Source organism: Helianthus annuus, chromosome 7 (assembly GCF_002127325.2).
Source record: "Helianthus annuus cultivar XRQ/B chromosome 7, HanXRQr2.0-SUNRISE, whole genome shotgun sequence".
Lineage (NCBI taxonomy): Eukaryota > Viridiplantae > Streptophyta > Magnoliopsida > Asterales > Asteraceae > Helianthus > Helianthus annuus.
Window position 1 is genome coordinate 125,843,477 of NC_035439.2, and position 22,389 is coordinate 125,865,865.

The following is a 22,389-nucleotide window of genomic DNA, read 5'->3' on the forward strand; positions in this document are numbered from 1 at the left end:
ACATACTTTCCAAGCTTTTTGAACAACCAAAAAAGAAAAAAAAACTAAAGATTACACAAAAAATTACTTGTAAAAAAACATCTTATATGCTAGCTTTCATTGAATTTGATCACCTGGACGTAACTTAGTATAAAGAATATTGAGACGCAAACAATACTAACTATTTTCATTGGAACTATTTTGAAGGACCTAGAGAATCATACATTCAAATTGGCGTCCCTCTATACGAGGCATCTATAACATGTGACTGGGAAGCGGCGGAAGCCATTTTTGATAAGAACAGGGAGTTAAAGCTTGAAACATGTTCCATAACTGAGAATGGGGAAACACCCCTGCATGTTGCTGTATCTTCGAAAGGTCACAAGCATGCTGAGCTCTTTGTGAAAAAACTGGTGGAAAGGATGCAAACGGCTGATCTTGAGCTACAAAACAAGAGTTACAACACCGCGTTATATTTGGCAGCTGCAGCAGGAAACATTAAAGCTGTCAAAATTATGGTGGAAAAGAACATGGCCTTGCTAACAATTGCCGGTGGTAACAGAAAGATGATGCCCTTGTATGTCGCAACCTTGTATGGAAACGAGGACGTCGTGAAATACATGTACAATCATTCAAATAATTTGTGTGATGGTGGTTGGATGCCTCTGAATCGTGGGTGGCTGCTTTTGAAATGCGTGGAGAATGATATGTTTGGTAAGCATTATAGTTTGTATTGATAGTGATTACATTATTTTTCATATAAGAAATGATTATGAACCTTAATCCTTATTAATAAAAAATCAATGTGTTGTTTGGTTTTTTTAGTATATATATGCATAATTCTAAAAAATAAATGTTGTGATTAAATTATTATTGAGAAACCCCCCCTCACAAAGTTGTTTTCAAATTTGTCTTAGATGTTGCTCTAAAGATTGTGACAACTTATCCCGACCTTGGCACCGGGAGTGTTCTCGAAGTTCTAGCTCGGAAGCCGGAAGCATTCCGCGAAATGAAACTAAATGTCATCTCGAGAACCATCAGATGGGGTAAAATTTTATACTCCAAGATGCTTAGTACGCCTCAATGATCTCAAATTGAGAATCCGGAAGTTGGTAGGGAAAGTGGACTCGAAGATTCATCCCTAGGCCTTGAACCCTTTCTTGAAAAACGTACTAGCATGATCGATAGAATCATCAAGTCAGGTAAAGATCTTTTCTATTTAATGATGTTCATCACACGTTATTTGTACTGAAAATAAATTACACACGACATACGCTAGTGTTATCCAGATCTAATTTGGCTTTTTTTGTTGTTTTTTAGAATCTATGAAAAAGAAAGATAACGCAATGAAGTTGCTAAGACTGATTTGGGGATATATTGCGAAAAAACCTAAGAAAGAGATTGACGATATACTGCGTGGTCCTCGAGATGTGGTAATGCAAGACGACAAAGAACCGGTTTCTTTGGAAAAAGCAACGTACTCGTCTCGTTTACTTTTAGTTGCTGCAGAATTTGGCAATCGTGAATTTGTTGTTGAGCTCATCCGGCTATACCCGGATCTCATATGGAAAGTAGATGACAACAACCAAAGCATATTTCATGTTGCTGTGGCGCATCGTCATGAAGGTATCTACAACCTTCTATATGAGATAGGCTCCATGAAAGATTTGATCTCCCCTCTCAGAGACTGGAATGATAATAATATGTTGCATTTAGTTGGAAAGTGTGCAAAGCAAAAACGACTTGAGGATGTGTCAGGAGTTGCTTTAAAAGTGCAACGAGAGTTACTATGGTTTAAGGTATATATATCTCTCGACCATGTGGCCATGCTTATAATGAGTATAAAGTCTTTTAAAAATTGTATTTTTTTTTGTTGCAGGAAGTTGAGGCTATGATCCCTCCTGCTTATAGGGAACGTAAGAACAAAGATGGTTTAACACCATACGAGTTATTCACAAAAGAACACAAAGATTTGGTTGATCAAGGGGAGAAATGGTTAAAAGATATGGCTAACCACTACATGGTTATTGACTGTCTTATTACAGCCATGGTATTTGCTGCAACTTATACTTTTCCAGGCGGATATCGCCAAACAGAAGACAAATACAATGGCTTACCCGTCTTTCTTTCAAAACCATCTTTTTTTGGTTTTTGTTTTAGCGGATGGCGCTTCTTTTTTGTTGTTATGTGCTTCGATTGCCATCTTCTCATCTATCAACACACCTCGCTTTGCTGAACGTGATTTCCTACAGACTCTACCAAAAAAGCTGATGTTTGGTCTAGGAACTCTTGTCCTCTCAATGATGATGTTGACAATCGTTTTTAGTGTCAGCTTTTTTTTGTATGTTACGCCAAGAAGGGTTTCTTGGCGATGTCGATTATTATCGCTGTGGTTGCTGGGTTGGTAGTCCTCCTATTTATAAGGTTGCATTACCGTCTGATTTATGACGTAGGTCGATCGTTATTTGGCTCTAGATACCTTTTTAAACCCAAAAAAACCTGTTCTTTCCTACAAAAACCCTATGGTGTAAGCTTTGTCATTTTTTTATTGGGAGAAAGGGTAGGATGTTGATAGTGAAGATGTTATATGTAGGGGTGTTCAAAACTATCCGTATCCAAAAATCCGATCCGAAATATCCGAATCCGAAATATCCGAAATATCCAAAAAATCGGATATCCGAAATTTCGGATATCCGAAAATCGGATATCCGAATTTTTCGGATTCGGATTCGGATAGTGATTTTCAAAATTTTCGGATATTTCGGATATCCGAAATATCCGAAAATTTAATTTTCATTTTTTTCGGATATCCGAATATCAAAAAATATCCGAAGTATCCGAAAATATCCGAAAAATATCCGAAAATATCCGAAAAATATCAAAAACTTATATTCGGATATCCAAAACTATCCAAAATATCCATTTCCGAATATGAAAAAATAATAAAAAAACAAAAATTAAATAAAAAGTTGGATTTTCGGATATCCGATTCACTATCCGAATCCGTATCCGAAATTTCGGATATCCGAAATTCGGATATCCGAAATTTCGGATACCCGAAATTCGGATATTCGAAATTTCGGATACGGATTCGGATAGTGAAATCTAGTATCCGAAAATTTCGATATCCGAAATTCGGATATCCGAATTTCCGGATATCCGGTTTTGAACACCCCTAGTTATATGTATGTGATTATGGCAAATATTGTAATTAATAATATGATACAACTCTTAGATGTGTTAGGGGCTGTTTGGCAATTTCTGAATGGTTAAGTGTTGAACCAGTAAGAGATCTGAACCATTAAGTGCTAAACCAGTAAGATGCCTAAACCATTAAGAGTCAGTATAATGCTTAACCGTTTAGAGGCAAATGTCTGATCATTTCAGATTATAAGTCTTAACCATTCAGATTCAGTATAATGCTTAACCATTTAGAGGCAAATGTCTGAACCATTCAGACATATGCTCGTGAAACAAACAGTCTAAACCATTAAGTGTTAGACCAGTAAAAGATTTGAACCATTAAAAGCCCAATTAAGAGGTAAACAAACAACCCCTTAGGCTTATTGTGGAGACAGCTAAACCGTATTGGGGGTCCTAAGCAAAAAGAAAAAAGATAAAGAGGCATTTTCTATATGTGAATGCATGATCCTTTTTGTGATTCAATCGAAGCTTCCCATTTATTTTTTTTATTTCTTTGCCTTTTCACATATTTAAATTTGTATGTGTGGATTCTTATTTGACATTACATTATTTGACATATGCAGATTAGAACAGATCAAGAAGGAGCCGACAATTATTTATAAAGACAATGCTGCTTGCATAGCTCAGATCAGAGAAGAAGGTTACATCAAGGGTGATCGAACAAAGCACATCTCACCAAAGTTCTTCTCAATATATGACTTGCAGAAAGAAGGGGAAATTGACGTTCGCTAGATCATGTCAAGTGAAAATTTAGCTGACCTGTTCACAAAATCTTTACCAAGAAGCAGTTTCGAGCAACTATCACACAAGATCGGTCTCCGCATATTGAAAGATGTTTGTTGAATTCAGGGGGAAAATTATACACACTGTACTCTTTTTCCCTTAACTAGGTTTTGTCCCAATGAGTTTTCTTAGTAAGGTTTTTAATGAGGTAGTACAACTGATCCAGTAGTATCAATTTATTTATTTTAGGTCCTGAAGTACCTATCTAACATCATCCCGAAGTATGTTGTTAACCGTGTATAATAAATAATAATATATATCTGAGGGGGAGTGTTATAAATTCAGATATATCCTCTCCTGATTCTTCTCCTAGGTTGTTATGTTTCTATTATATCTTTTGAACTACATCTTTTGTATATCTTTTGACTACCTCTTTAATTTTTAAGGTGAGAGTATTTAAATAAACGTTAAAGAGAATCTTTAATTTTTAAGCTAAGCTAAAAAAAACAACTAAATTACCTTAATAAATCCTAGAGGTGGGAAACTTTGATAACCAAGAACTGTATAACATGAAACCAAATTCCCAGGACTGAAACCAAAAATCATAGGCGGTCTATGAAACTCATTTGACCTAATCCTTTTGTGTTTTAAAAACCGGTTTTTAAATCATGCCGGATTGGGCTTAAAGATGGTTCAACCAGCTGAACCGGGTTGTATCGGGTGATTCAACCAAGTTGGCTAGTTAACTATATAATTCCATAATTACGATATCAACTCAAATAATAATCCAAACATGCATGATTACATATTAAAAGATAATCCAAAATTATATAAACATCAATTATATAAACATACTACACAACACATCATTTGTATAAACATACTGTGTTACTATATTTTCTAAAAATTAGAGTTAATTGCCTGGATGGTCCCTGTGGTTTCACGTTTTTTCACGTTTAGTCCCCATCTTTTGAAAATAGCAGGTATGCTCCCTATGGTTTGTTATTTTGTTACTCGGATAGTCCCCTGAGTAGATGTCAGTTAGTTTGGAAATAGCAGGTATGCTCCCTATGGTTTGCATTTTGTTACTCGGATAGTCCCCTGAGTAAATGTCAGGGGACTATCCGAGTAACAAAATGACAAATCATAGGGAGCATACCTGCTATTTCCGAAATGTGGAGACTAAACATGAAAAAACGTGAAACCACAGGGACCATCCGAGCAATTAACTCTAAAAATTATAAATAAAACAATCTAATACTAATAAAAGACTCCATTAAATGCCACATGTCAATTTTTCCTACTTTTTCTCAATCTTATACCTACAATAATCAAAATTTTGATAAACGATTCTAATTAATTTATATTATTTAGTTTTGATTTTTATATTTTGAATTCTTAAGATCACATTTATCTGTAAATCATCCTATCCTAAATTCCTTTTGCAAACGTACTTTTAAAGTTTATCCTAACTTATTATTATTTAAACCTAAACAATTGTTTATTTTTTAATTTTATTCAATATTTCAACTTTTTTCTTGATATTTGAAATTTGAAAATTATTAAATTACAATCTCTTGAAGCAGTAGAGTATACACATGGTGGCTTTAGGTTTTTGTTTTAAATTACTTTATTATTCTAATTAACGTTTAACCTATTTTATTTTTTTATAACTTTAAAATATTATATGTTACAAAATTTTGAGTATAGTGTTGTAATATGTTTATTTTAATTTACGTTCGATATAAGTTTTATTTAAAATTCTGTTGTGAATTACACGGGTTTGAAGACTAGGTTATAAAATTGGGTATTACACGAGTTTAACGATAAAAATTTTATAATTTAATAATGTATGCACAAATCTACATAACTAAATAATTTTCATACAACTTGAGGGGTAATAGAGGTAGCAAGCAATGTAACTTTATTTTTGGTCGTGACCTCTTCTAAATGTTAATAAATAATAAGTACAATTAAAAAAATCACTCTAATATTATAGTTTTTATATGTGAGAAAAATAAAACATACTAATAAAAAAGTTACAATAATATGTAAAAGTTATGTATAACATAAATATAATCAAAATCAAATTTTAACAAAGACAAGCAATGTAAAAAATATAGCAGCACCAAGCGAGCGTGGATCTGTAGTGGCTTAGCAGCTCCACAATAGATAAGAAAGTAAGATGATGTCATAATTGTTTTATAATGGATGACTTATTAAAAATGATTTAGACATATTTATAAGAAGTGTTTCGTGAGCTAAAATTTTAGAAGCACGACTAATAATTTGGAAAGACAAGTAAAATCCCGTAGTGAAGGAAATTGGTTTGAAAATTATAATTGAAATGACTTTAGTTATGTTTAAATATGGTACGGTTATCATATACTTGCGATATTTGATTAGAAAAAGTGAAAAATATAACATCTATCATAGACATGTATATGAGCAAACTGCTAAAAAACAGTTGTGCATACGTTATTAAGTTATATAATTTTTATCCTTAAACCCGTGTAACACCCGGGCCTATAACCTAGTAAATACGAATATAAAAATCATCATCAACCTAATAATTCAGTCGTAAGAGATGAAGTGATGATAGTTTTGAATTTTGATTATTCATCGATGGGTTTTACGTGAGGGAAGACTGAAAGGCGTTTTAGCCTCCTAAACGGCTTAGGGTTAAAAGTTGGAGATGGGCCATTAAAAATCGTAAAAATCCAAAGTTTCAAACCATAAGATTACCTTGGACCGGTACCGTTATTACGGTACAAACCAGTAATCCGAATTTAACCATCGGTACAACTCTTGTGACGTTTCACTAATTTACCAGGATGTTTTGTACTGAATTTACATTCGATGCAAGTATTACCAGCCGGTATTTACCTTTTTTTAAAACATTGCTTCCACACGCCCTTCCTCATTTGTAAAAAAGTGCCAACAACTTGGATAGTGGCTCCACCTACCCCACTCCTGTAGATTGAACTTCTCACATGAGTTTCTCTCTAGAACACCACATTGATAGTTTGATACATAACGAAATTCATATTTGTATTGCAAATATGTAAATTAATTTATTAATATCTCACTACTAGTTTGAATCTTTTAAGCTGACTTGAAGAAAGACAGTCTTCGTACATAATTAAAAAAATCAAACAAATTGTATAAGGACAAAATTACACGTATTTATGGGTTAATAAATCCATGATCGAATCCTCGGTTGGGTTGATATTGATTTTTAACAAAAGATCAAGGGCTACAATGAAAATTGAAGCATGGTATCTTTAAGAAAAACATATTCAAAACGGCTACTTGATTGGTAATTAATTACTTACTTTTGAATTTCATGTTTCCAATAATGCCCACGTCTATTTTTCTTATTTACATTAAGGTGCTCGAAGAGGTGAACATAATATGGCCCATTAATATGATCATGTTATGTCTTTTTTTCTAGTTTATGGGATCAACAATTAAAATTAATAAATCAACAGCAAGTCGTTTTCCTGTTGATGGTGAAAAAAGAAAAAAAAAAGGATTTTGAAGAATGATAGTTTTGATAAGATATAATTTGTTATTTATTTTGTTACTAAAAATCATCTTAACGTATACATATACCTTAATCTATAAGAGTCGAAGAATGTGAGACATTGTTTGAATAAATTAAATTTTAACATTTTCTCATTCAATTTAAAAGGTTGTCCTTGGAAATATATAACAGGTGTGCCAATGTAGGAGCCTCAAAAAGATGACACATGTACTTTAAGCCATGGGTATAATGGTTCATGTAAATATATAAGACTAAGGGTATAAGGAGTGGTTAAACACTTTAAAGTGGCAAACCAAAAAACCGATCAATGAGAGCGCGCCATGTCAATTAGGCAAAAGTGTTTAAACTTGGGTGAAAAATGTTGGCAATGGTTTAAACACTTGGTGAAGTGGTAAACTATTTTTTTAAAAAAAAAGGAAAAAGGTGTGATTGGTTGAGATTGGAATGGACCCCACCCCATACCCCCCTCTCTCTTTCCTTTCTCCTTTCCCGCATCGGTAAAGCTTCACCGCATGAAACCAAACTGATCGGTAAACTTTGGTTGGCAATGGTTTGCCATTTCGGTAAACCAAGTTTACCGACACCAAAAGTTGCCACACCGTATCCCCTAAAGGGTATGGAGATGATGGGCTTGGAGGGGATGAGCCGTCACGTAGGAGTGGCTTGGAGAGGATGGACCTAGGGGGGTGGGGGATGAACCCCTTTGTGTATATATATGTATGTATGTATAGGTATATGTGAGAGAAGGAATGAGGAGAGAGGACCGGCTACCCCGGCTGTGGGGTGCCGGTTGTGCCGAGCCGAGCCCCAGGGGGGCGGTGTGGGGGACCGGCGCCGGTCCTAGCCGGGCCTCAGCCGGCCCCCATACCTTCTAGTCTAATAGGGTGTCACAAAAGTATGTCTAGTACGTACGTAATTATGTAGTGTTACTTAATGTAACATAGTCAGGTAGTGTTACGTAATTACGTACTAGTACATACAAAGTTATACTTGTTTTAAAGTAAAAGGAAATGGCATATTAGATGATTACGTACTGGTAATGTTATACAAAAAATGCGTAATCACGTAGCTTGTAAAATAAAAATAAGAAAAAACTATAGCAATAGCCTACTAAAATTAAAGATAATAGAATGCTTGCTTTTGTGGTTTGTTTTTTAAACAACATATGAAAAAACATTATGGGTGTCTAAAAATCATGGGGAAAGTGAGTTTAAAAGTCAATAATAGAGACTCTTCCTATTTTTTCATTTCCTGAGTTGTATTTTGAATAGTGACAATTGTATTGTAACCCATGAGATTGACACGATTCTTTTGTGTTTTGGTATTTGGTACGATAATCGCTTGCCAAGCGTATATCCATCATGGTTACTAGAGTTGTATTTTAGTCATGTTTGGCATTGTTGATCTGCGATTGTTAATTGTGTATTTGCTACTCTATAGCATGAATTTTGCCTAGCAGATGGGTGATTGATACATGGTTGCATCGTGTATTGACAACAATGACGTTGTTTGGATTTTATGTCTTTGTTTCAGACAACTTGTTTTTTTTTTCTTTTTTTTTTTTATATCTTTTTGGTTTGACCAAATGGGATACTAGATTATAAAAATATGATAATTTACGATTAGGTTTAGTTCAAATATTTGTAAGTTTGATATGTCAATAATACCTAGGCAACATCATATTTTTCCCTGGAAAATAACAATATATGCAATGATAGATTTATATACATTTTATGCAAATGATGCTATTTATGGTAAGAAACATAAAAGTATCTAGAAATTTGTAACAAGAAAGAAAAATAACACGATTTGGGTTATTGAGTATAGGAAGGATTTTGTCATTTTTCTTGTATCCTTTTCCTCACAAGTAAGAGTTCACAAGAAAAATTAAGAATGTAATCAAAATAATTGACATAAAATACAAACATTAAGGGGGGGAGGGGACGAGGCGCCCGTGGTGAACGAAAGATCATGCGTGGAAACGCGTTATACACCATCGTCAGTCATCACGAGCACGTGTGAAAAATTATAAGCGTGATCACGAGCACGCGTTGTAAAACAAAACAAAATCAATTACCTAAGCCACGTGGTTGGTTTTGCTTCGTCGGAGAGGATGGATTTTTGGCCGGAGAGCTAGATTTTTGGTCGGAGATCTGGATTTTTGGCCGGAGGGGATGTTTTCGGCGTTGGTCGGAGATTTAGATTCTTGGGGGAGGAAGAAGACGTAAATAAAATTGAAAATATTCATATCCCCCCTATAGTTTATGTAAAGTTAAAAAATGCCCCTTTTCTTTTTAAAAATGCCCTTTTTTCTTTATTTTTTTTTAATATTTTAATGTTATATAAATTTAATTATTTTATCAAAATATATTATATAATTCATATTTCAATTAGTTTCATTTCAATAGTTTATTAAGTTTTTTAAACTTTATTGTTGTATTTATTTATTTAAATTTTATTGTTATATTTATTTAAATATTTAAGTAAAAAAAACATCACTAGTGATGGAGATTTCCACTAAAATCCATCACTAGTAATGGAATAATGCTCGATGACATGACAGAACTTGATTAGATGTTGTAAGTAATGAAATTCCATACTAGTGGAACGCACCTACCCCTAACTCAAAACTAAAACCATAGAAGCCGATTTGATCAAGTTGAAGCCAAGGACTATGGCATGTTCGTAAATTACCGGAAAAACAAGCCCATTTTGTAACGAATAGTAAATTCCAAATTTTATATTCGAAGGAGCTTGAAGTTGTAGTGCACACTCCCATCTCACCACCTCTCTATAAATTTCACCTTTTTCACCACATCGCACATTCGAAGTAACTGAATGTGTGAATGTTCTGAGTTAGTTCTTGCTGTTTTGTTTGCTGATACTGAAATGTGAAGTAGTAGGTTTGAAGTTTGATGTTGAAGTTTGGTTGCTAAAATAAAAGGAGTTGGTGATTTGGAAGTGAATAAGGTATATATAATGACGTCAAGAGGCGGAGCTCGTGGCTCGTGGGATCAGCGGCGGATGATGCAGACTCAGACGGCGGGGAATCTTGGGGAGTCGATATTTGATAGTGAGGTGGTGCCATCGTCGTTGGTGGAGATTGCTCCCATTCTTCGTGTGGCTAATGAAGTTGAGCCGAGTAACCCTAGGGTTGCTTATCTTTGTAAGTTTTCTGTCCTAGATACAGATGTGTTGTTAATCATGCTAACAATGCTTAATTTACTGCTGCCTGATAGACGCATAAGACCATATGTAATGGGGCTTTATAAGGGCATAAAAGATTTTGATAATGCCCTTACACCATTACTCATGGGCATTATAGGGGCATGAAGAGTGAGGGGCATTTCTATAATAATGCCCAAAGAGAAGAAAAATAATGGAAAGTAATAAATGAAATGGTGATTAACCATTACACCTTTTTTAAAAGGGCATTATGATGATGATGTGGTGAAAAATGCCCCTTAGTGGGCATTAACCATTACCTATGGTCTAATGTCATTATTATTATTGCTAACCTGAAGGCTGGCTAATGTGAACATACCATCTATAATCTTAGCAGAAAGTTTGTAAATTATCTATTTATTTTTGAGTTAAATGTCATTTTAGTCCCTGTGGTTTGAACTGTTTTGCTAGTATAATTTAAAGGTTTTATTTTTCGCATCTGGATCCAAAAAGGTTTCATCGTTGCCATTTTGGTCCAACTGACTTAACCCCATTCATTCACCTCTGTTAATAAGTCAGAGGCAAATTTGTCATTTCTCTTATTATTTTAATTCAACTGACTTAACCTATGCTTTTAAATCTTATAAAAATTAAAAAAAAAACCTAGATTATTATCGATACTCTCTCTCTCTGTACAAATGACTTTCTCTGTCTTACCACCATCATCAAACAAACCCCACCACCATTAATCATCCACCCATATCTTCCCCTTTTTCAGATCTGGCAGATATGAACAACCACCATCACAGCCGCGATGAACAACCACCATACCAGCAGCTCCATCTACTCGGATCTGATTTCAGTTTTTTTGTTTCAGATTTGGTGATACCAGATCTGATTTCTCCTCCCCGTATTATAGTTTTATGCTTCAGATCAGTGGCGAAGCTTGACATGTTTGACCGGGGGGTCGAAAACGTATATACCCAAATATTTCTATAGAACCGGGCGGTTAAAAACGTATATACCCAAACATTTCTATACGAAAACTACATGTATAACACAACTGAGCGAAAAGTTCGGGGGGTCGGGCGCCCCTCCCGGCCCCTTCAAAGCTTCGCCAATGCTTCAGATCGAATGTGGTGGTGGTGGTGGTTGAAGTAATGTGTAGGTTGTTGGGTGGTGGTGATGGTAGTCGAATGTGGTGGTGTTGGGTTCTGGATCTGGTCGGGTTGTGGTGGCGGGTTTTGGATCTAATTGGGTTGTGGTGATGGTGGTAGGTGGTCGGGTGGTGGTGATGGTGGTTGGCGGTTGTGACGTCGGAGCTTGTTGAAGAGTGGTGGCGGCCATTGATCCAACAATTATAAGATAATGGAGTTGAGTGAGGAAATGATGATATTAAATGAGTTAAGAGATGATGTATTTGATGGATGGATGATTGAGTTTTGAGGTGGAAGTGAACGACGGTTGAGATGGGATTAAGAAGTTTGTGAATATGGTGGTGGTGTGAATTAATTTGTGTTAGCTTTTTTTAAGGTCGAAGATAAAGAAGGTTAAAAGGGGATGGTTTAATAGATGAATCATTATAAAAAATAGAAAAAGAAATTTGCCCTTGACTTAACAGCGGTGAATGGATGTGGTTAAGTCAGTTGGATCAAAATGGCAATGATGAAACCTTTTTGGATCCAGATGTGAAAAATGAAACCTTTGGACTATACTAGCAAAACAGCCCAAACCATAGGGACTAAAATGGCATTTTACTCTTTATTTTTAGAGTTAAATGCTTGGTTGGTCCATGTGGTTTGCAAAAATTGCAGACTTGGTCCTAGTGGTTTACTAATTACACACGTGGTACCAAAATTTGTCAAAAATAAACTCGTTTGGTCCTCAAGTCTAACATCAGTTAAATATCTATGTTAAAACACCTCATGTGCTTGACATGTGAGGATAACTTGGTCCTTTCAGTCTAGCCCATTATAAAAAGGTTATACATGTTTGTGGTTGGTCCCACCCCACCCCTTCTTCTTCCCCAAACCACCACCACCGTCTCATCTCCTCCATCGAATACCCACCACCACTGAACTCCCACACACCACCGCCATTGCTGCTGGAAAACGAGCCCACCACCAGACCGCCGCCTTCACCGGAGAAACTCGCCGGAGTAAAACGAAAATGGCAATTGCAGGAAATAAGAAGCAGATTTTGGAGAAGGATGAATCAGGGGAAGCCTCTGAAGCGACAAGTAGCAAGCGGTAAGTCAATTGACCTATCAGTCCTTATTTAGTCTACTCAAGCTCGTCAACATACTAGGATTCCTTTTATGTTTAATTTAATTTGAATTTCCAAACACAGGAGTACCAAGACACAAGAGGAGAAAGAGGTCCAAGCAAGATCAAGCAAAACAAGAACCAGAGTAAGTGCTCTTTGTTCTTTTCCACTCCACGTATTTTTGAAAACCGAATCAGAAAAGTAGTTGAAAAGGAACCAGATCAAGCAAAACAAGAACCAGAATAAGTGCTTCTTATTTCCTGCAATTGCCATTTTCGTTTTTCTCCGGCGAGTTTCTCCGGTGAAGGCGGTGGTGTGGTGGTGGGTATTCGGTGGAGGAGATGACATGGTGGTGGTTGTTTGGGGAAGAAGAACGGGTGGGGTGGAACCAACCAGGTATTTAACTCTTTTTATAATAGGCTGGACTGAAAGGACTAAATTACCCTCACATGCCAAGCACATGTGATGTTTTAATAGAGATATTTAACTGATGTTAGGGCTGAGGACGAAGCGAGTTCATTTTTGACAGGTTTTGATACCACGCGTGTAATTAGTAAACCACTATGAGGTTGAAATGAGGTTCCCATGGCATTTCCTCGGTTCCCATGCCGATAGTTGTTGTAGGTTTCTACCAATCCATTTGACATGCATTATATAGCTTCTCTTAAGTGTTGGAGTTCTAAACCTGTGGATTTTGAATGTGTGACTGTAACACCCTAACACGTAATTAACGAAAGTTGCAGCGGAAGTTCATGCCATAAAAATTCTTTCATTATAAACCTTACGTCTTACTTGAAAGTTCACTTTTATAATAACTCTTTTATATTGAATACGACAAACTGACTCAATTATAGAATAAATCATAGCTTATGTACAACAATTTGCATCCTTAGACAACCCCGTACAATCCCTTATGTGACTCGTTCTTCGATCTTTATTCCTCGATGATCCTCCGTGACCCGCACAACCTGCATTCACCACATACATTCAAAAACATTAGCACACGATGTATAAACAAGATCATTCGCATACACTTTACATCTCGTTCTTTATCAAACTTCAAGCATTTCATCTACGTATCCATTTCCTGGCGAGGCTTCATGAATGTACCTGTATTACTTATCATTCTTAAGGTACACCATTAATAACGTTAATCCTCAATGTGTCTAAATCATACACATATACGTATTTACATACCCACATACATATACATCTACATACGTACGTACACTCATACATACCCTTATACATATCTACATGCACAGCTACGTACTTACATATCCTTCCTATAACTAGACATACATTCAAACACTCATGCATATTATTAAGCATAACTACATAACCCACTACATACGTACACTTGGAGTTATAAACATACATACCTTTCCTTTATCAAAAATGCATCAGAAACTTGATTTTGGTCCATTCGGGAGCTTAACGGAGCGCCGGGACACGAACTGGATCAACCGGGTTCACATATGGAAGAAAACAGAAAACATAAACTCTGGGCACCGTCGCCGACGCCCATAATGGCCGTCGGCGACGCACCTCCGTCGTCCAAAAGCTCCGTAGACAGGAAACTAGGCCGTCGGCCAAAATCCAATTCCCACATGCCGTCGGCGACGGCCCCTCGTTTATTCATTTTCCTGCAGTGTTATTTCGTTGTTCGCATAAACTAAAATTCGCATAACTTTCAACCCGTTTACCCGTTTAACCTCCCGTTCCTTTCTACATGCTTGTAAATTCACCGTTTATCATAAGAACCCAAAACCCAACATCCGGATCAAGGAAATACTTGTCTTACACGCTCTTGGCTTATTATTCACTTATGAATTATTCGACCCGTTATGAGCATTTATACATTAAAAGGTCTATAACATACATAACCCTATACTTCGCTTTCATACTAAACCAAGACATCACTCTAATCGAATAACTCACTTCCAAATGACTTTTAAGGTCGTTTACCCGAAATCCCCACCAAGGGCGTTTTAGTCAACCTTGCCCCATTATTAACAACAAGCACTACCTTGCATAAGCAACCAATCCTACTACCTAGTTACGATTCTCAATCACGCATACCTTGCTCGGATCAAAGCTGAGATCCGTTTAATACTTCATCGATATCATACCATTTGTTCCTATTCGATCTCAATTATCATACCTAGTTAAGTTGCATATAACTTTACATAAATAACTAAGAAGTGATTACGGAATCACTTACCTTGTGCATCCGTGTTCATACCCGCTTGCTTGCCTCATCTTGACCCGTTAGTCTTTCGTGCTTGAGTCCATGTCCACATGATCCCTAATGCTTTCATATTACCGCAATCACATCCTTGTTAGTGTACATGATTTCACATCTAAATGATCATATCAAGAGCGTAACTCACATTTGACTTTCATGGTCAAGTCTAATAAACATAAAGCATACATCCAAAAACCACATCTTTTTAGACTCATGCAATCCATCACGTTAACGCATAAAACACATATTAATTTAGCACCTACCATACGACACTATGTACATTTCGTACTTATGATGCTAAAGTACCTACAACCACATGATCACATAATCATACTCGCATACACATTTGCTTACATATACTTTCACATATCATACACCTTCGCTCTTAATTACCTTGATATCAAGCACATCTAATACAAGGTGAGCATTACACTATTCAAGCACAAGGTACAAACTCCTAATGCATAATTTTACCAAACCATATATTCAATCCAAATTCTCATATGGACTCCACCTTAAGCACACTTAACATATTATTTTGCTAACGACTACACCATAAACACCTTCTATACATACTACCCACAACTTTCATACGATTTCACAATTTTGTTCTCTTAGGCATTTCATCGAACACTTGGCGGGTATCACATTTGTAAAACATTATGTACAAGCTTTTAAAGCGTGATTCCTACTAATTCTTCACATAACTTATTAACAATCAATCAAGCTCATAACAATATTTCGCCCTAACTACGGACATATGGTTGTGACACCAATTATTCGTAACAAGATCACCAAAAACAATCAAATTAACACATAGAAATCTTAATGTTTCTAGCCATTCCTTGACATGCAAGTGGGTTTAGCCTAATCCATGTTCATATTCAAAATTTAACATATCTCGATGTCTACTCAGCCATTGCAACCATCATTCATACTGGATTTAGCATTATATTCATGAATTACACTAAACCCACTAAATCAAACATCACCAAATTGCAAAATTCGACTTACTTGATGTAGGAAATGCTTAGATGATCACCATTCTTAGTTTATGCAGTCAACTAGCCTTCGATTTCCCTTTTAATTTGAAGATTTTGAAGAAACTAGGGTTTGAACCCTTTTCTTCCTTCCTGCTCATCGACACACACACACACTCTAAGTGTGTGTGTGGTGTTTAATTTCTTTTTTTATAAAATCATGTTTCCCACTTAACGGTTTTGGTCCCTCTAGTTTCATTTCGGTTAATTAAGAGATTAAAACTTATTTGTTTACATCAACCGGGTTTTTAATTTACCAAACCCGTTTTTGGGGCGTTACAAGTCTACCCCCCTTAAACGAGGTTTCGTCCCCGAAACCTTTCTCATTCTTAGTAGACTAAAACTACTCTTATTTTCCATCTATTCATTCACGATGCTCATCATAACATGAATATATTCGGGATCTTGGTCAGAAGTTCGTTTCATACCTAAACATGATCGTACGCATTGTCCTTACGTTCTTAAATTATATAAGTTACTTCCACCATTCTTACTACAACCTAAACGCATTCGGGATCTTGGCAAATGTTTTATTCGTGCATGAACATAATTGTACACCTCGTTCCCATGCCCTTATATTAAGTAAATTACTTTCATAATTATACTTACGTCAGACTCTTCTCCAGAGCTCTTATTAGTGTCTTTTACTTTATATTACTAGCTCTTAACACATAGCATTACTACGTTTCTTTCATCGAATTTATTCCAATTGTATACAATTATTAATTGTACAAACCTAAGTATCCGACTTGTTTCTTACTCCCTATTTAAGCATATCATATTCATTTATTTGCTAATCAAAATAAATCGATTTACTTTATACTACTCATTCATCATATACTATCCTTCATTTTGTTCGCTATGAGCTATCCTACACATTCCATTACTCTCATTACCTCTGATTAGCTTTAAGCTCATAGGAAGGGTCGATTTATTATCATACGCCTACTGCAATCATTCGAAGACTTATTATTACAACCAAGTCACCCTTTTTACACCTACTTATCCGTACTTAATATGAAGACTAAGCATTATTTCCATGGTTACTATTGTTATCTATGTCATGCATATCTTTTCTACCATGCCTTGTTCAAATGAACATGGCCAACAAGCCGAGCATCAAGGTTAGCATTTCTTATCGATACTTGCCGTTTCGTATATTCTATCATAATTTCCACCGTTATGATCGTTCAAGTTCAGTACCACCAGTTCACATAAAAGCATCATTCAATATGTAACTTTCTATTTAACATCCACAAGTTAAACCATTTACTAACCTTGCTAATTTGGCACCGTCCAACGTGTAACAACCCGAGTTGACTCGCTCCTTCACGAATCCGTATCTTAACAGGGTTGATCTTGTCCATCTGGTATCACGAGCTTTCATTCATGAGCATTCTTTCACCGTTCTCGGTAGATTCATTGCATCATGATTTCTGCCAATCTCATTATAAAATTAAGGGTTTACACACTTCATTCGATTTTATTTAAACATGATGTTTATCACCTGACCTCGTTTTTACATCAATACTTTATTAATTCCTTCTTAAGACATTAGTGTGTTAGACCTATTCATAACAGGTCAATACATGGCCATTTCTTAATATATCATTCTTGTTATTTATATATATATACGTATCGAGGTACATGTTTTAAATCCGTCCCACGGTTTTAAATGTAACATCCATACCCCTCATTCCTTCTATGTTTGAATCCATCTAGCGGCTTCAAACATATCATTCGTACCTTTTCTTCCTTACATGTGTTTTAACAAAAACTTAAAGTTTTACCTACCTTCAGCAACAAGATTTTAAAGTTAGTCATCTCAGTTGTCGAATCATAATCACTTCATTTTAGTTCCATCCACATATGAGCTTTCTTCTTTCTTACACATTCGACTACCCAAGTAATTGGGTTCGGCATAAACACTCTCAAAGAGAGTTAAGCATACACATTCGACTACCCAAATAATTGGGTTTCGGCATAAACACTCTCAAAGAGAGTTAAGCATACACATTCGACTACCCAAATAATTGGGTTTGGCATAAACACTCTCAAAGAGAGTTAAGCATACACATTCGACTACCCAAATAATTGGGTTTGGCATAAACACTCTCAAAGAGAGTTAAGCATACACATTCGACTACCCAAATAATTGGGTTTTCGCATTTAATCATAACTTCTTCTTTCAATCCGTATAACGGATTAAGCTTCTAACATTCATTAGAGCATTCAAAATCACCCGTTCAAAACGGATGGTAGCTTATTCTTATTCGACTTGTTCGCCAGAACCGGTCGACTCGCATAACTTTTCATAACCTTCGTCAGCATAACCAAATCCGCAATGGATTTGCTATTTCGCATTCGCTACAACATAGCGCCCACCTGCTACCCAGTTCTACCGGACATACCTGCAATAATTGCCACGGTCTCACGAACGTCATATGCTTCTTGCGTACTGGCCAGGTGCGCAATTCACACACTAGTTTCGTGCCTTCGTGTAATCATCGCCTTATGCCCGAGAAATGGGTTTCAGTTTCGTGCACATTTCTAAAACTTCCCCAAGACCACATCATTGTCTTTCGTTTAATAATTTCTCTCCCAAGGAGACCCCTTCCTTTTTCTTTTGACATCGGTACTCATACATATTAGTAGTGTGTACCTGGGGTTAATTTGCCTATTTGCACCATTGCCCGCCTTAGCATTCATCCTATTCTGTATTCACGGATCATCCTCTTCACGCTCTTAAGCTTACCTTGCACATAACACACTATTAGTTTCCTTCAAGTACATAATCTAATACATACTTACATTCGCCCTTGCATTTAGGCCTCGATCGAGTCTTGGATTGTACGGGTTCTTGATTACGAGAGCACACCGGTTTGAGTTCAAGCATTTACTTTCTATTACTTGATTCTCTCAAACCAGGGCTCTGATACCAACTTGTAACACCCTAACACGTAATTAACGAAAGTTGCAGCGGAAGTTCATGCCATAAAAATTCTTTCATTATAAACCTTACGTCTTACTTGAAAGTTCACTTTTATAATAACTCTTTTATATTGAATACGACAAACTGACTCAATTATAGAATAAATCATAGCTTATGTACAACAATTTGCATCCTTAGACAACCCCGTACAATCCCTTATGTGACTCGTTCTTCGATCTTTATTCCTCGATGATCCTCCGTGACCCGCACAACCTGCATTCACCACATACATTCAAAAACATTAGCACACGATGTATAAACAAGATCATTCGCATACACTTTACATCTCGTTCTTTATCAAACTTCAAGCATTTCATCTACGTATCCATTTCCTGGCGAGGCTTCATGAATGTACCTGTATTACTTATCATTCTTAAGGTACACCATTAATAACGTTAATCCTCAATGTGTCTAAATCATACACATATACGTATTTACATACCCACATACATATACATCTACATACGTACGTACACTCATACATACCCTTATACATATCTACATGCACAGCTACGTACTTACATATCCTTCCTATAACTAGACATACATTCAAACACTCATGCATATTATTAAGCATAACTACATAACCCACTACATACGTACACTTGGAGTTATAAACATACATACCTTTCCTTTATCAAAAATGCATCAGAAACTTGATTTTGGTCCATTCGGGAGCTTAACGGAGCGCCGGGACACGAACTGGATCAACCGGGTTCACATATGGAAGAAAACAGAAAACATAAACTCTGGGCACCGTCGCCGACGCCCATAATGGCCGTCGGCGACGCACCTCCGTCGTCCAAAAGCTCCGTAGACAGGAAACTAGGCCGTCGGCCAAAATCCAATTCCCACATGCCGTCGGCGACGGCCCTTCTGGGCGTCGGCGACGGCCCCTCGTTTATTCATTTTCCTGCAGTGTTATTTCGTTGTTCGCATAAACTAAAATTCGCATAACTTTCAACCCGTTTACCCGTTTAACCTCCCGTTCCTTTCTACATGCTTGTAAATTCACCGTTTATCATAAGAACCCAAAACCCAACATCCGGATCAAGGAAATACTTGTCTTACACGCTCTTGGCTTATTATTCACTTATGAATTATTCGACCCGTTATGAGCATTTATACATTAAAAGGTCTATAACATACATAACCCTATACTTCGCTTTCATACTAAACCAAGACATCACTCTAATCGAATAACTCACTTCCAAATGACTTTTAAGGTCGTTTACCCAAAATCCCCACCAAGGGCGTTTTAGTCAACCTTGCCCCATTATTAACAACAAGCACTACCTTGCATAAGCAACCAATCCTACTACCTAGTTACGATTCTCAATCACGCATACCTTGCTCGGATCAAAGCTGAGATCCGTTTAATACTTCATCGATATCATACCATTTGTTCCTATTCGATCTCAATTATCATACCTAGTTAAGTTGCATATAACTTTACATAAATAACTAAGAAGTGATTACGGAATCACTTACCTTGTGCATCCGTGTTCATACCCGCTTGCTTGCCTCATCTTGACCCGTTAGTCTTTCGTGCTTGAGTCCATGTCCACATGATCCCTAATGCTTTCATATTACCGCAATCACATCCTTGTTAGTGTACATGATTTCACATCTAAATGATCATATCAAGAGCGTAACTCACATTTGACTTTCATGGTCAAGTCTAATAAACATAAAGCATACATCCAAAAACCACATCTTTTTAGACTCATGCAATCCATCACGTTAACGCATAAAACACATATTAATTTAGCACCTACCATACGACACTATGTACATTTCGTACTTATGATGCTAAAGTACCTACAACCACATGATCACATAATCATACTCGCATACACATTTGCTTACATATACTTTCACATATCATACACCTTCGCTCTTAATTACCTTGATATCAAGCACATCTAATACAAGGTGAGCATTACACTATTCAAGCACAAGGTACAAACTCCTAATGCATAATTTTACCAAACCATATATTCAATCCAAATTCTCATATGGACTCCACCTTAAGCACACTTAACATATTATTTTGCTAACGACTACACCATAAACACCTTCTATACATACTACCCACAACTTTCATACGATTTCACAATTTTGTTCTCTTAGGCATTTCATCGAACACTTGGCGGGTATCACATTTGTAAAACATTATGTACAAGCTTTTAAAGCGTGATTCCTACTAATTCTTCACATAACTTATTAACAATCAATCAAGCTCATAACAATATTTCGCCCTAACTACGGACATATGGTTGTGACACCAATTATTCGTAACAAGATCACCAAAAACAATCAAATTAACACATAGAAATCTTAATGTTTCTAGCCATTCCTTGACATGCAAGTGGGTTTAGCCTAATCCATGTTCATATTCAAAATTTAACATATCTCGATGTCTACTCAGCCATTGCAACCATCATTCATACTGGATTTAGCATTATATTCATGAATTACACTAAACCCACTAAATCAAACATCACCAAATTGCAAAATTCGACTTACTTGATGTAGGAAATGCTTAGATGATCACCATTCTTAGTTTATGCAGTCAACTAGCCTTCGATTTCCCTTTTAATTTGAAGATTTTGAAGAAACTAGGGTTTGAACCCTTTTCTTCCTTCCTGCTCATCGACACACACACACACTCTAAGTGTGTGTGTGGTGTTTAATTTCTTTTTTTATAAAATCATGTTTCCCACTTAACGGTTTTGGTCCCTCTAGTTTCATTTCGGTTAATTAAGAGATTAAAACTTATTTGTTTACATCAACCGGGTTTTTAATTTACCAAACCCGTTTTTGGGGCGTTACAGTGACACTCTAGGTTTTTCCGAACGAACACCTTGTAATATTTTGTGTATATAAAGGTTATTAAATGAAAACGTGATCTTTATTTGCATAATGTGTGTTGTATGTACGTATTATATATATTTATGAGAGCCGAGACCACGACCCGAGACCATGACTCGCAACCACTCGGTTGCGAGTGGGCCACTCGGTCTCGAGTGGGCCTTTGGGCCGTAACCGGTTTGGGCCGAAACCCCTTAGCCAACTTGACACTTGGTATATAATCCCACCTTTCCCCACCTTCCCTCATTTTACACACACAAACACTTCTACTCTTTCTCTCAACTAGAAACCCCAAACAACAACCCATTTCTCTTCTTCTACTTTCGGTTCAAGCTCAAGGATCTCGGACAAG

At 36.3% G+C, this 22,389-nt stretch overlaps 1 protein-coding gene and 2 long non-coding RNA genes across 3 annotated transcripts in view; 1 reads left to right on the forward strand and 2 right to left on the reverse strand.

Annotated features, from left to right (window-relative positions):
• Positions 1 to 10,453: 10,453 nt before the first annotated feature.
• LOC110866873 (callose synthase 3) overlaps positions 10,454 to 22,389 on the forward strand; it is a 36,895-nt gene continuing 24,959 nt past the window's right edge. Inside the window, exon 1 of the mRNA XM_022116019.2 lies at positions 10,454 to 10,619. Within this exon, the coding sequence (XP_021971711.2) occupies positions 10,478 to 10,619 (142 nt within the window). The 5' untranslated portion in view covers positions 10,454 to 10,477. The remainder of the gene's footprint in view (positions 10,620 to 22,389) is intronic.
• Positions 13,625 to 16,278, reverse strand: LOC118480414. The gene is made up of 3 exons (XR_004862634.1): positions 16,146 to 16,278; positions 15,108 to 15,197; positions 13,625 to 13,851 (listed from the first exon to the last, which is right to left on the reverse strand). It is a non-coding gene; the product is annotated as an uncharacterized LOC118480414 (long non-coding RNA).
• LOC118480415 lies at positions 19,150 to 21,825 on the reverse strand. The gene is made up of 3 exons (XR_004862636.1): positions 21,693 to 21,825; positions 20,655 to 20,744; positions 19,150 to 19,376 (listed from the first exon to the last, which is right to left on the reverse strand). It is a non-coding gene; the product is annotated as an uncharacterized LOC118480415 (long non-coding RNA).